At 34.6% G+C, this 15592-nt stretch overlaps 1 protein-coding gene across 8 annotated transcripts in view; it reads right to left on the bottom strand.

Moving 5' to 3' along the window:
* The window catches only part of PALS1 (protein associated with LIN7 1, MAGUK p55 family member), a 96444-nt gene that overhangs the window by 13191 nt on the left and 67661 nt on the right, over window positions 1-15592 (bottom strand). For all 8 annotated transcript variants that reach the window (XM_063089640.1, XM_063089643.1, XM_063089639.1 and 5 more), the window contains 5 exons: window positions 9516-9699; window positions 5735-5806; window positions 5208-5279; window positions 2385-2552; window positions 1016-1218 (listed from right to left, as the gene is read on the bottom strand). In XM_063089640.1, coding sequence (XP_062945710.1) covers window positions 1016-1218; window positions 2385-2552; window positions 5208-5279; window positions 5735-5806; window positions 9516-9699 — 699 coding nt within the window. The remainder of the gene's footprint in view (window positions 1-1015; window positions 1219-2384; window positions 2553-5207; window positions 5280-5734; window positions 5807-9515; window positions 9700-15592) is intronic.

Here is a 15592-nt window from a genome sequence, read left to right as displayed (position 1 = left end):
TCCTATATAGGATCCGAACCCGCGGCGGGAGCGTCGCCGCGCTCCCAGCGCAGCACTCTACCGAGTGCGCCACGGGCTCGGCCCCTAATTATTATTTTAGTATGGCCATTTTAGAGTCAATTCTCCCTTACATACATATCTGTAATAGCCACACACTATGTTGCCTGAGTTGGCAGTAGCAGGTTCTACATTAAGGAAAGTTTTATGCTGAAGCTTAAAACTTCAGCATACAAGTACACTCTAGAAAAAGTAAAAAATTTTCTACAACAATCTTAAAAACCCCAAATTTCTAAAATTGCTTCATCTTTTTAACAAAAACTTAAGGGCCGACCCCGTGGCTCACTCGGGAGAGTGCGGCGCAGGGAGCGCAGCGGTGCTGGTAGCGCTGAGGCCACGGGTTCGGATCCTATATAGGAATGGCCGGTGCGCTCACTGGCTGAGCGTGGTGCGGACGACACCAAGCCAAGGGTTCTGATCCCCTTACTGGTCACAAAACAAACAAACAAACAAACAACAAAAAAAAAACTTAAGAGGCACTGGCTAGTAATTAAGTTTTTGCTTAGTCTGCCAAATAATCAAAAGTGATTGAGGCTTCATCATCTACATATAACCAAGCATTCAATGTGATACTTGATAATATTTGAGTATTGTCTTTTAAAACTCTAAGAATAACCTCTAAATTTCCTAATTTTTCTCAGATCAGAATCAGAAAAAGGAAATTCTTTTATAGTCTCTAGAATACTTAAAATACTACCAGTACTATAGTTACTGTGTTTTAAGGTTCAGAAAATATATACGTGTGCGTGTGTATATATATATATAGGTATGCATATTCCCCTGAGGAAACTGAAAGATTTAGCAATCTGTCTGATTTCTCATAGCAAATCAGTGGGAAAAACTGTATGAGAACTTAATTAGGTTCTGCTGTTCTTGGACTGAAACACAGTTTCCACTAGATTACTTTGCAAAACACGCCCTCTAAGTTCAACATGCCAAACCAAAATTCTAGTTTTACCTGTGTCCGAAGACTTAAAAGACATATTTTGCCAGAGTTGATCACTTGCCGTACGGAATCTATGCTGGTTCCATACAAATTTTTCTCAAATTCACCATGTTCAATGAACTTTCCAGCTGCTATGTCTGCTTCGAATGCCTGCCGTGAGACAAAGTAGTAATCTCTACCGGCTACTTCATGGTCTCGTCTACTCCGAGTTGTATCTAGGCAAACAAAATCAGATAAAAATAATGGGCATGGGTCAGAGTGAGGATGGGGGATAACTCTGCTAGTCAGAAAGAATTTTTATTTTTTAACACAGATTATGAAATACAGTAGTCCCCCCTTATTCCTTGTTTTGCTTTCCACAGTTTCAGTTATTTGCAGTCAACTGTGATTCAAAGATATTAAATGAAAAATTCCAGAAATAAACAATTCATAAGTTTTAAATTGCATGCTGTTCTTAGTGTGATGAAATCTCGTGCTACCCAGCTCTGAACTGCCCAGGACGTGAATCATCCCTTTGTCTAGCATCTCCATGCTGTATACAGTGTTGGCCCTTTAGTCCCTTAGTAGCTGTCCTTGTTATCAGACTGACTATTGTGATATCGCAGTGCCAGTGTTCAGGTAACACTTATTTTACTCAACTGTTCTGTTTTTTTAAAAAATTAGTTATTGTTGTTAATCTCTTACTGTGCCTAATTTATAAATTAAACTTTATCATAGGTATATATGGATGGGGAAAAAACATAGTATATGTGGGGTTCAGTACTATCTGCAGTTTCAGGCAACCACTGCAGGTCTTGGAATGTATGCAGATAAGGGGGGACTACTGTAACGAATTGAGGAAATTTGAGAGCCTGTGTTTAACACCATTTTTATTTCTAGATTGAGAAATGGACAAAACTGTGTTTGTAGTACCTTAATAATAGTTACATTTAATTGTCCTATCATGTTTTATGCTTATACTTTAAATTACTTTGCTTGCATTTAAAACACTACTACTCATCTTTTCCTAAGTTTATTTCCATAAGATTAGGTACTACATAATCTTAAAACCGAACTTCTGTATTCTGCGATTAGGCCTAAGTTTCTATCTTCAGCATCAGTTTAAAGAACCAGAAGCCGATTCCCCATTGAACAGGAAATTATAAGGGGCCCAAACTAAAATTCATCTAGAAAATAATTAGTACCATACTCTCAGGAAAAATTTAAATTTCTCAAGAACGACTACCTTTAATAACAAATCGTTAAAAGATTTGCTGAAACAAAACTCCTCTTTCATTCAGAACACTGTTTTGATGAAATGGATGAAAAATTTCCCTACATAGTTAGGCTCTGAGGTGGTAAAATCAAAAGCATGGGAAAATGGGTTTGCATCCAAACTTACGAGGAACTGCAGATGCAAAGCGGTCCTTCTCTTTGTTCATGAGCTTCTGACGCAGTTCATTTTGGCCACAGTTCTGTGGACCAATCAAGATGATAGGTCTTTTTCTATTTGCTGGCTGATGATAAAGTGACATTTCCTCATAAGTTAGGATTTCCTCATTGTCATAATCTTTGGAAAAGAAAAAGTTAAGCCAAAATTACTGCCATGTAATAAAGACATAAATACTCATAGATCTTCCCAAAACATTAAAAAAGCATAATTATTACTATTAAAGAGCTTGACTTTTTAGATCACGATAGTAATAAATGAGTAGTATTAATTATATCATAAGCATTTTCCCATGTCATTATATTCTATGAAATGAACACTCTGAAAATGAATCAGACAATACATTAATTCTTCTAAAAATTTTTACTGCTTGCTTCATACTATGTTTGAATGTCTAATACAAAATAATTATACTGATCCTTACATAAAATAGCTGGCTAATAGTCAATACTTTGACACAAAGTACCAGGATAAACTAATAAGAATAATATCTGTCATTTTTGTAAAATGCAGATACTAATACTCTACTTAAAAGATCTATCCTAAGAATCAGATATAACGTACATGCTGAGCACAATAGCTGAACCAGACAAACATTTACATATAGTGGCTACAACTAGTGTTAGAGAAAGCTGGAATACTTTCCCATAGTTGTATAACTTGAAAATAGGTCATATCTGAGCTATCCACACTTTCTGAATTTATGTTTACTTTATTCTGGAATACTAACCCAGAATCATGACTCAAGATGAGGTATAAATTATACCGAGAGGGGTAACATTCCTAGAGCCCATAATCCGAATGAAACCAGAGCTGTCAAGTGGTAAGAACAAAGACAGATAACTAGCAGTCTGCTATGTCTTCACTCATATTACTTCACCTGACTGGGAAGGAGCATCAGATGTGCAGTCAGACTCTCTCAGCTTAAGTTCCATGAAGTCAGAGAATCATCTAAGTCTTGCCAGTGCTCAGGACAGAGCACGGCACAGAAGGAGCTCAAACTATATTTGTTTAAATTCCAGCTCATATATTTATTAGCTGTAAGAATTTAAGCATATCACTTTAATATCTGAACTTGAATCTGTAACCTCAAGGAATTTACAGTGAGGACTAAAGCATATAACAAATGCCCTGGATTAGAGCAGTTACTATACATGGTAGTTATTTATTAAAAAATACTAATGATGATGACACTATTATGAATAGCAAATATACGACGATACTTCAAAAGGCTCATGGAAAAATAGAATTAAAAGATAATATGAATCCTTCCATGAACCTTTGGAAGATCCTTCATAATTCCTTCCCTTCTCAAAATGCTTTTCTCTGAAAAATCTGATTTCCTTCTAATATGTACAATAGACTGTGGTAGCATTTTATTTATTTATGTATTTATTTTTTTTGTGGCTCGCCAGTATGTGGTAGCATTTTTTGTTTTGTTTTTTTTCTTTTTTAAAAAGATGACCAGCAAGGGGATTTACCCCTTGACTTGGTGTTGTCAGCACCGCACTCTCCCGAGTGAGCTAACCGGCCATCCTTATACGGGATCCGAACCCGTGGGCTTGGTGTTATCAGCATCACACTCTCCCAAGTGAGCCACGGGCTGGTCCCATGTGGTAGCATTTTGATTTACAGACTTAGTTTATATATCTGTAGGCTTCAGGTTTGCCAAGTTTTCTATAGTATGGTGTCTCTTAGACCTGGACCAATTAGTTTTAGTCTGTTTCCAAAAATGAAACACATTAATCACAATTATAGCAGATACAATTAAAAACTCAAACATTCTTAGTTACCTAATCTGTCAATTAGCATTTAAAGGATGTTTATTTTAGAAAAAAAAAGTGCTATTAAAGTTGATCAAAAGAAAAATAAATAAATAAATGAAAGCTGATCAAGTCTAAGATTTAGCTTTGTATGAACTATTTCAATAATCTATAACATTTTATATTCATTAGTTTAACTTATGCTGCCCCAAAATATTTTGAGTTCTTGAGAGATAAGCTTATAAATTGTATGAGAAATTAAGGAGTGCCTTTGCTTTATTATTTGGCATGTTTCTAACATGAATCAAAGTAGAAGTAGCAAATTCAAATGCCCACAAGGGCCAATCAGGAAGGTAATACAATCAGTAAATCAGGTTGGGTTTATAAAAAATTGGGAGTGGTGGAGACTATTGAACTGGACAGCAGGTGCCCAATAAAAGGGCAACAGACATCACTCAGGTACAAAAGACTGTTGTCACTTAGGAATACAAGCCCAGTGTGAACAGAGCTCTTGATTTTGAAAAGCTACAACAAAACATTTTAATTTAGCAATCAATCAAAATAAAACAAAAAACAGTCCTGTGTGCCTGACTCAGCCAGCAGGTAGTAAGCTGTCTGTGGAATGCGTTGCCTCTGTGACATGAGCTACTGTACGTGAAATATTTGTTTTTTCACTTCAAACATATCTGTTTTGTAAGAATTTGTTGGAAACAAGTATTAATTTTGCAGAGAGTTTAAGCAGAAAAAAATTAGAGACAACCAATTTAACACTATATATGCTAAATAATACTTTAATTTTTATACCAATTTCTCCCAGAATTCAAAACATTGCATTACTCATTGGATTCCGAAAGGAAATAATCTCCACTAAATGACTTTCTCAAGCACATATGTTACATGAAGGGCAAAACCGGACTAGAAATAAAACTCCCTGAAAATATCAGTTTATTTCAAGTGTCAGATTTAGACCCTTACAGATATAAATCCAACTATACCTGAAAGTAGAACTTACCATCATTTTTATTGGCATTATATAAAACCTTTTTCCTCTTCTTTTTATTCTTCTTTGCACACCATAGTTTTCCTGTTGAGCAATCATAAATATAACTATAAATGTGGTATTTATTTCCTTGAACAAAGTCATGTAGTTCAAATTGAAGAAATCAAATTGTTGGGTTTTTTTGTTTTGTTTTGTTTTGTTTTGATGCCTGGCCGGTACAGGGATCAACCCTTGATCTTGGTGTTCAAATCATTTTTAATTTAAATTTATAAACACTTATTTATACTGTTTATAGAAGAACTATTTTTCAGGAGAATATTTATAATTTTCCATTAGTTGAAATTATAAACAGATAATCTTTAATACTTAAATCTTGTCCTTTCTTTACGGTCCTAAGATAATCAGTTTTGCCACTAACATCACTTTTTCCACGAATACCTATTTCTTGACAGTTCTAACTGATATGCAAATTTAAACATGGTTCCAGATGAAGACCCAAGAAATCTCTTATTAATGTCAAATGTAAGTAAGTGTCTAACCTGATTTTTCTGGCTCCTTATCTTCTTCTATGGTTTGTTTCATGGCTTCTCTTTGCTGCTGAAAGCTTTTCCCTTAATTGCAGAAAGAAAAAGAAAGGTAAAATATTAAGATAAAAGGATAAAAGTATTTTTTTAAATCAAGAGGAAAACACTAGAAGTATCTCTTCATTTCTATTCCCTTCCAAATTCTTCTGCCATCACGAGTAATGTCAGCGATGATGTATAAATCTCCAAATGTTTTTAAGTATTAAGTTTCAACCCTCCTCAATCAATCCTGTTATCTAATACTGAAATATATATAACCTATTAGAAAAGACAAATAACAAACCAATATTAGAAAATTTAATAGTTCTACTTTCAAAAAGCATTCATTGAGCACTTACTATCTGGAAAGTACTGTGCTGTATCTTACAGTGGATCTGGTCATTTAGAATTAAATCGAGCATATCAATTCTAGGAGTTAACTTTCCAAAATAAAATGTAGGCATTCATCACTTTGATTCCAAGACATGATTCAACACATTCCCTTGCATTTATTATTCTTAACCCTCTTTTTGTTTGCATGTATGTATGCGGGTACTTCAAAAAGTTCATGAAAAAGTAGAACGAAAAGATAATACAAATCTTTCTATGAACTTTTTGAAGTATGCTAGTATGTGTTAATGATTTTTTATTTCCACCTTTAAGTTACCAGTGATACAAATAAATAAAAAACATGTTTTTCCTCAAAGGATTAAGATTTTAATATAAAAGACTTTCAAGGTTTCTGACCTTCATCTTCTTTTCAGACCTCTACCTTAGAATCAAATGTATTTTCTTCTGAAGGATAAAAATGGTTTTATTTAGAAAATTCTGGATATTAAAATTCTACTTTTATAATTAATTTTTGTATCTAATTGTTTCAGTTTCAAGCCAGGTATTCTTAAAAATGAATAAGCTAATTCTATAAATGTTGAGATAATTTGTAGAATTTAGTGCATTTCATAAGCGTACAAGCAAAAACGGTGAGTTTGATATACTTAATAAGCATTAAACTAAACTTGGTTATCTCCAAGAGCTATACAGATTACAGTCCTCATAAAACAAGTAAGTATGACTAGAGGGAAAATTTTAAGAACACTAATCTTTTTTTGTTGTTGTTAAATGATGTTGTTAGCACCACGCTCTCCCAAGTGAGCTAAGCGGCCATCCCTATATATCAGTACTACACTCTCCCAAGTGAGCCATGGGCCGGCCCAGAACATTACATTTTTAAAATAAGCATTTAACAGACTTTAAAAAATTAAGAACAAAATTATTTTAATCATTTACATATTAAAATATTTTAAAACATTACAGTGATGTACAGTTGACCCTCAATATCTGTGGGTCCATAACTGTGGATTCAATCAACCATGGATCAAAAATATTAAAAACAATTTGGACTGAACATGTACAGACATTTTTCTTCTTTTTATTATTCCCTTATCAATACAGTATTTCAAATATTTACATAGCATTTACACTGTATTAGGTACTACAAGTAATCTAGAGATAATTTAAAGTACATAGGGTATGGCTGGCCAGTTAGCTCAGTTGGTTAGAGCATGGTGCTGATAACACCAAGGTCCAGGGCTTAATCCCTGTACCAGCCAGCTGCCAAATATAAATGAGTAAATAAAGTACACAGGAGGCTATGCATAGGTTATATGCAAATACTGAGTACACCCTTTTATATCAGGGACTCAAGCATCCACAGATTTTGGTATCTGTGGGAGGTCCTAGAACCAATCCCCTATGGATACAGAGGGACAACTATAATCCTGTGCCACATTTTTATAGTACGAACATAGGTAGGCTATTCAAGGCAGACATTAATGGGAGATGGATATGAGGAACTCTTAAAATTCCTTCTAATTCTAACAGAAAACCATTGTCAAACTCAAACTAAGGTGGGTCCATTTATGAATCCTATAAAAAGACTTAGAAATATTATTGAAATCTATGTACTTTCAGAAAATCAACACTAATTGTAAATATTTATGGGCTAAGGCTGGCATGGTGAAAAGATAACAAATTGATATTTGGCACAAGCACTAGGTAAAACCATCATGGGCTCTCAACACTACAGGATACTAGAGGAACATCCTGTAACTGTTACTGCGAAAAATCAAGCTTTGTAGCATTATCCTCTAAAGTTAACTTAAGCCCATTCCTCCTTCCTTGAAATATGATAAGTATAGACAAAATGTGTTTCCAGGTTTTGGGTTTTAAAGTGAAAGATTTGGGGCTTTCTGTGACCTTATATACATAAAGAACAAATGTAAATATTATGTTGAGATTTTTGGTTACCCAGAAAAATCTCCGTGGTTTAGTTCCAGAGATAGAAGTGAGCCCTTATAAATTGTTCCAAAGTCTCTGGACAACTTCTTCAGTTCCTATTACATATCTACTAGCTAATATCTCTTAGTACAGTTTTTAGACCCTCCTTTCTCCCAAACCATTATCTGCAGTCAAATCCAATGTACACCAAATTCTATATCCAAATCTGTTATGATTAAGAACTTAAGGTGTGAGTAGGAGGGATGATCCCTAAAAAAAAGGAGGTAAAAGACAAGGCTAGAAAAAGTTTACAGAAGAGCCTTAGAAGGTCTAATTCAGAAGAACCAGTTCTGGCAGAACTATTTTTTTTTTTAAATCGTCTTTTACTTATTGCCTGGATTTAAAATAAATGAGATGCAGCCTCTGATCTCAAGAACTTTTACAAACTGAGAAATAAGGTAGAAAGTGTTATAACAGAGAGACACAGAGACATTATTATGAGAGTATTATAAAGTAGGAGATGCAGAAATGAAAAAAAATACATATAGGTATTCATAGATATGCTTTCAAGTCAAGTACAGGAGCAAAGTTTATCTCAATACTAAACAAACTATGTTATACAATGTAGGTACAAGGGGTCTTCAAAAATTTCATGGAAAGATTCATATTATCTTTTAATTCATTTTCCGTGAACTTTTTGAAGTACCCTCATATAACAATATTTACTGAAAAAATAAATGAATTATTATTATCCCATTAACTCTAGTCCCACTTCATCATCCTGTATGCATTCCTTTGCCTTCTCTAATAGCTTATGATAGGTTCTGTTCCCTAGGTTCTGTTCCCTTACTCCATTCTACCCCCATCCTGGGAACTGTAGGAACAATCTGTGGGGAAAATTCTATCTATATACTTTTTCCAATATCATCCTAACACTTTCTGGGAAACATGTTCTCTTAACAAACTTAATGTCCAATATGAGCTAAAGTTTTAGTTTAGTCTAAGTTAGGGATAGTTTTCTTCAATAAAAAATTTGAGGCACCTTATTTCCACCCTAAGATCACCTTAGGTAAGATAAATTCAGTGTGTTACTTTCTGGGTTCCTTATAAAGTGATGCATCTTAACAAATTTCTTCTTAGAAATCAAGTTTGATGCCCCAATTGATGACAATCTCCTGTTATAGTATAAGGGTTCAATACAAATGTTATTGCCTTGATAATAGTGTAGTCTTAAAATGCCTATAAGGAATGTAGCACAACATGGAATTGGTTGATGATGTCATAAACTTAATTCCATTCTAAAGCCCCCCAAATTGACCATATTTCTGTTCAAGACACTTAGGTACAATATAAAAACCCAAATACATAAAAAATGAACTGCCAAATTTTTTAAAAGGAATGAAAAGTGAGTTTTTCTTTGTGAAGGCTTGCATTTTAAATGTTCTTTAAAAAGTACGTACTTTCTACTATTTTGTCTCACCTGGAACAAGCCCAGCTAGAGGTTGATTATCTTCATCCCCTTCCCTGTAGGCCTGCCACCAGTTTGGATCTTCTTGACTGATCACATGAAGTATATCCCCTTTTTGAAAAGACAGACCTAACTCTCGACATGGAACATAAGGATCATCTGAGGGATCATAGTCAAAATGAGCTTTTACGTGGATCTAAAAGATAATAAGTGTAAAAATAAAAATAACAGTAATAAAATGGTAACAAGATATTTAGCATAAACACAATTTAAATGTTACAATTTTTCATTAGTGCAAAGAAATTATGAGTTGAAAGAAGAGTGTTTAGTTAAATAACAGTACTTGGGGCCAGTATTTTCTTTCTTTCTTTTTTTTTTTGTCTTTTTGTGACCGGCCGCACCGCGCTCAGCCAGTGAGCGCACTGGCCATCCTTATATAGGCTCCGAACCCGCGGCGGAAGCACTGCCACGCTCCTAGCGCCGCACTCTTCCGAGTGCGCCACGGGGTCAGCCCCGGGCCAGTATTTTCTCAGGCTCAGTGGCTGTCTTCTCTCTGTTGACTGCAAACATATACAAGAATGTACAAACCACTTCACTGTTGGCAGCTACCAAGCTGAGTAGCAGAGGTGCCTCAAAGGCTTGATAGAAGCAGAAGAAATGTTTTAGAAACCTCTTGAGCTATGAAAACAATGACTCTACAATCAAGTATGCAATTTCTAAACCACCACTACCAGAAAAGGTAGACTTTAAACCTCATCACATCTCATCATCTAAGCAGGTGAGTGACAGTTTCCCTGGGGCTATCACCACCTCCTGACCCCACTATCAGTGCAACTATGCCTTAATCTCTCTTGGTGTTTCTCCTAAGGGATATGTTTAGGTTCATGAAACAAGCACACACCAAACTGCTAAAATTATCTAAAGCAAGTTTATAGTCAATTCCTATTTGTATACTATTTAGGCTTTTAAATAATGATACAAGTTATAATTTTTGCTAACAATCGTTTTTGCATATCAGAATAAATCAAAGGATTGTGTTCTGCTATTTAGCATTAAAGGTAGATGAAAATTCACAGGAACTTTACAGAAAGCTAGGTTATTTCATAAGTCATTTTGTTCAATATGCCTCTGTAAAATATACAAAGTATTCTTACTTCTAAGAAGGTTTAAAGGAATTAATATTCTCTTTAACTTCTCCATGTCTAACTTTTACCTAACCTGGGCAAGTGGCATTTCCAAAGTATGTAAGAAACCTATCATCATCTAATAAAATTTAATACTCATATGAAATGAGCATTTCTGTCATACGTAGGTTAAATTGCAAAAACTGGCTCAATAAGCCAAAGAACAGATTAATATCCTAAAAATCCATAATTCTGAGTCCATTTCTACCCAAATACTATTTGGCTTTCCTTAAATCTTTTATCCTTACCATAACTGAGGTTATACGCGTAAAGTTAACACTGGCCTGCCTCAAAAATCATTTGAGAGAAGAGAATATCTTTTTTAAGCTCTTGAAACACTGACTAAACTGACTATTCTCAATCAATGATGACAGATTATATGGAATTTGATAAAATACTTTTCTAAGTGATTAAGACATATATATAGATGTCTCTCCATTATATGGTATAATAGCCTAGAATCCTCATGAAAGCAACAGCCTCTTTCAGAAATGTAGCTTAAGGTGTCATTAAAGAATATTTTTTTAATTTCAAAAAAATATTTTACGAACTACTGTAAATAGGAAATGAGGAAAGCTAAGTCCCAATATACAAACTGAAACTGAGGTTAAAAAAAAAAAAAAAAAAAAGTATCCCAGTGTATTGGTCTGTTTTTGTTGCTTGTAACAAAATACCTGAAACTGGGTAATTTATAAAGAAAAATGAAATTTATTGCTTATATTTCCAAGGCTGGGAAGTCCAAAGTCTAGCTGGTGGTGGTGACAGTACCTAAGGGTCTCACATTGCAAGATGGTGGAAGCAGAGAGAGCAGAGAGAGTGAGAGACAGACTCTCCTCTTCTTTTAAAGCCCTCAGAACCACACCCTTGACCACCATTTTAAATCTATTCACTACTGCATGGTCCGACAATCCAATCTCTTTAAGGCTCCACCTTTCAATTACCATAATAGGATTTCCCACCCTCTTAACAGTCACAGTGGAGGCTAAGTTTCTAAAACATAAAGCTTGGGGACACAATCTTCAGGGAGTTTTGGGGGGACATAATTCAATCCACTACACCCAGTTAAAAATGTAAATAGCTAAAAGTAGAACTTAAATTTTAGTCTGCTTTTTTGAGGTAACTTTTCATCATGAATCATGAATTTTCATGAACTAAACACACCTATGTAACCAGCAACCAAATTAAGAATCAGAGTATCACCAGCGCTTCAGAAGCCCCACTTCGTGTCCCTCTCAGTCACTACCTAACCCATCCACTCCAACAGTAAACACCATCCTGATTTCTACAAAAGTAGATTAGTTAGTTTCCACTGTACCTCACTCAATTTGACAGTGTTCTGATGCATCTTAACTACACAGCCCTGAAGAGCCTTGTTTTTGATGTGAAAACATTATTAGTTTTGATAAAAATCTTTAAAACTTTGTCAGCCAGCACCAAAAATGAATTTTCAAAAGTTATATGGGATAGCAGAAAATCAGAACACTGTTGGGAGATTGGGTAAAATGATTATACATACACGTTTATAATGTTGGCATGAAAAATGTCGCTAATATATAAGATGATCTAGAAATATATTTTCCAGAAAACTGCTTTTATTAATTGACAGTACCATACCTGTCAATTAATGCTTCCAGAATCTCTTTAAATTGTTACTTTTTAGCCAAAAAAATTTGAACATTTAAAAATGGAATTTTAGGGCTGGCCCGTGGCTCACTCGGGAGAGTGCGGTGCTGATAACACCAAGGCCCCAGGTTCGGATCCCATATACGGATGGCCGGTTCGCTCACTGGCTGAGCGTGGTGCTCACACACCAAGTCAAGGGTTAAGATCCCCTTACCGGTCATCTTTTAAAAAAAATAAAAAATAAAAATAAAAAAATAAAAATGGAATTTTAGGCATCACTTGAGGTAGTGGAGAGATTTTTCAGAGATCTGTCAAATCAGACTGTTTGTCAGCCTGATTGATGATTTTATCAAATCACTCTCTGAAAGCAATACCTGGCATGTTGTTCTTCAAAGTGTTCTGCTCAGATCATTTGCCTGAGATGTTTATTAAAATGCTGAGTTCTCATGCCACACCTCAGACTTTCAGACTCTGCATTTTAATCAGGTTCCTTGGGTAATTGTTAGGTTCAGAAATCTTAGAGAACCGCTACCCTGAGGGAAATTAAAAAGACCTATGAGGACGGAATATCTAGGTTTATGACCTTTACCAGAGGCCAACAAAATCACCCAGAGAAGCTTTTCCATCTACTCTTGCCTAGGCAGTTCCTACCCTCTGATTATTCTAATTTGAATAGTTTGGAATAGGGCTCCTTTCTGTGCAGGCTAGAAGAGGAATACAGAGAACATGCTTTGTTTATGTGACAGTTTATCTAGACCTGCCTAAAACTCTAAAATTAAGAGCAAAAGAAAAATCTCTTAACTTTTCTTAAGCAAAATTTATTTCTCATCAGAGAAAATTAACCATTAGAATGAGTTAAAACCTGGGTACTGCCTTAACATATACTATTATGACTTCTATCCATATATTACACTGATGAATTCCTATTAGTTCTAGAAGTCATCTCCACCATTTTTCCTCTGTTAGTGGCTAACTTATTTTGTTTCCCATACAAAGAAAAACAAAGCCCTTTTTAAATGAAGGAGAGAAGCTGAGTCCCCCAGGAAAGCTCCAGGGTCTAATAATGCTATAATATCAGTACAGTGTATCTAATCAAAGCAGTATTTGGTTTCTAAATCAAATGAAATCTTCTGTTTCAACTTCAAATTACAGAATTATTTGAACACAATCATCTTCCAGCCCAGCATTTTCTTTTCGCCTTTTTTTTTTTTTGGTAACGTATCTACAAGCTATTTACATTTGAAGTCCTAATGAATAGGAATAGGGTAAAGGGATTGGGGGCCTGTGGCTCACTCGGGAGAGTGTGGTGCTGATAACACCAAGGCCATTGGGTTCGGATCCTATCTAGGGATGGCCGGTTGGCTCACTGGGTGAGTGTGGTGCTGACAACACCAAGTCAAGGGTTAAGATCCCCTCACCGGTCATCTTTAAAAAAAAAAAAAAAAAAGGAATAGGTTAAAGGGATAATGATTCATCAATTTATTTACATCTTTACTAAGGGATTCAATACTCAAAATATTTTTCTTTGTAATATTTATTTCTCTATTTCTTCCTATAGGAGATTTATCTTTAACTTTTACAAACACTTGTGGAAGAGAAAGTAGTGAAAGTGAGTCAAGAAAGTCTTTGTTGCACCAAGCAAGTTTTCAAATATCTACCCCTAACCCTGGTATTCCTCCTCCTCTCTCCCGTCCTCCAAGGAGTTTCTTTCCTATTTGTTCTCATCCATTTTTTAATGGAGAGAAGTTTGGGGTATCTATGGGACATCCAATTGATGTTTATTTAGCAGGTAGATAAGTTTTCTAAATTTTTGTATCTTCTGATAAAATATTTATTAATAATTATAAAATTCCAGATCTTCTTCCAAATAAGAAAAAATTAAGATGAAAATTATATAATACATTTCATGCCTCTAATAGGAAAGTAAATGTATTTAATAGTAGTTCTCAATTTTTCCTTGTAACCCAGTTATCTTTGTAGTGCCTGCCACAGAGTAAGTAACCATAACAGCTAATATTTATTGAACAATCAATAAGCTATGAATTTTCTGGTGCACATTCCATCACTAACAAGCAATGTGATCTCCCTTCATTTCAATTTACTCCTATGTTAGATTAGGACTTTAGACTAGATGAAAAAAAGTCTCTTTCAGCTCAAAAAAATCTAATACGTCCTCCTTCCATATTATTTCAATTATAATATAGAATAATCCAAAGTCTCATAGACTAGTCGGGAAAATCAAACATTCCCTTTTTAAGGCTCTGTGAGAGAAAGAAACTGTACAGTTTGAACAATGTATATGTTTTCTAGGACGAATATAATAGTCACCCAGGAAGTGAACTACAAAGGTGCCAAGACACTTGCTCTCTGCTACTGAAAGAAAAGCCACTGGTTGCTACGTGTAACTTAAAAGAAATTTAACAACTTCTGACACAGCTTATTCTTATCATACATGATGTTATAACTCAGTAAGTGATTATACTGGGGTTTCAGATAATGCCTATTTTGTACATACATCTTAAATACACATTTCTTTCTAACATCACAAAACATAGATCAGAAAGATACCATTTGCTGCTCTTGTCAGAGGCTGATATTTACTATAATTATCCTCAATAAATTGGTTTTAATTTCTTTAGATCACTAAACCTGTAGATGATTATTCTGTATATGCCAACCAAAATTATAATTTCCCATAATTTCCTTTGTGGACAGCTTCAATGCAAACTTTAATAATAGTTCATTTTAAGCCAGTTCATTCCTTTGGTCTTCAGATTAAACCAGCCTTTTATTCTTAATCAACAATGAAAGGTGGGAATTAAATAACCACTAAAGGATAATAAGTTATTTTATTCTCATGTTGAAGCAATCTTTGTTTTAAATTAATTATTCTTATATTCTAATTGTGCACACAATGAGAAGTAGCAAATATCAACATAAAACTTAGATTAATTTTATCCATTAAAGAAATGACTTCTGTTATAAAGAATTCCAGACTCTTTATGAATAGCAGAAAAGATATGTTGATAAAACATATCTTAATCTCTGACATTCATTCTCCAAAGACAAAAATCAATTTATTCAGGAGAGATGGGTAACTGTAGATAGTTAAGTAAGGGCATATTCCAACCCTCCTCTGTTGTATCTCCTTAATTTGCAGAGCTACTTTTGAAGTTCAGGGCTTATTCACAAGAGGGATATGTACAGAGGCATAGTGCATAGAGAATTAGGCTGTGTGAATTCAGAGACAAACTATTTCCTCATTTCTCTTCCTACAAAGAA

Source organism: Cynocephalus volans, chromosome 3 (genome assembly GCF_027409185.1).
Source record: "Cynocephalus volans isolate mCynVol1 chromosome 3, mCynVol1.pri, whole genome shotgun sequence".
NCBI classification, from domain to species: domain Eukaryota; kingdom Metazoa; phylum Chordata; class Mammalia; order Dermoptera; family Cynocephalidae; genus Cynocephalus; species Cynocephalus volans.
This window is presented reverse-complemented; position numbering and strand designations above follow the sequence as displayed.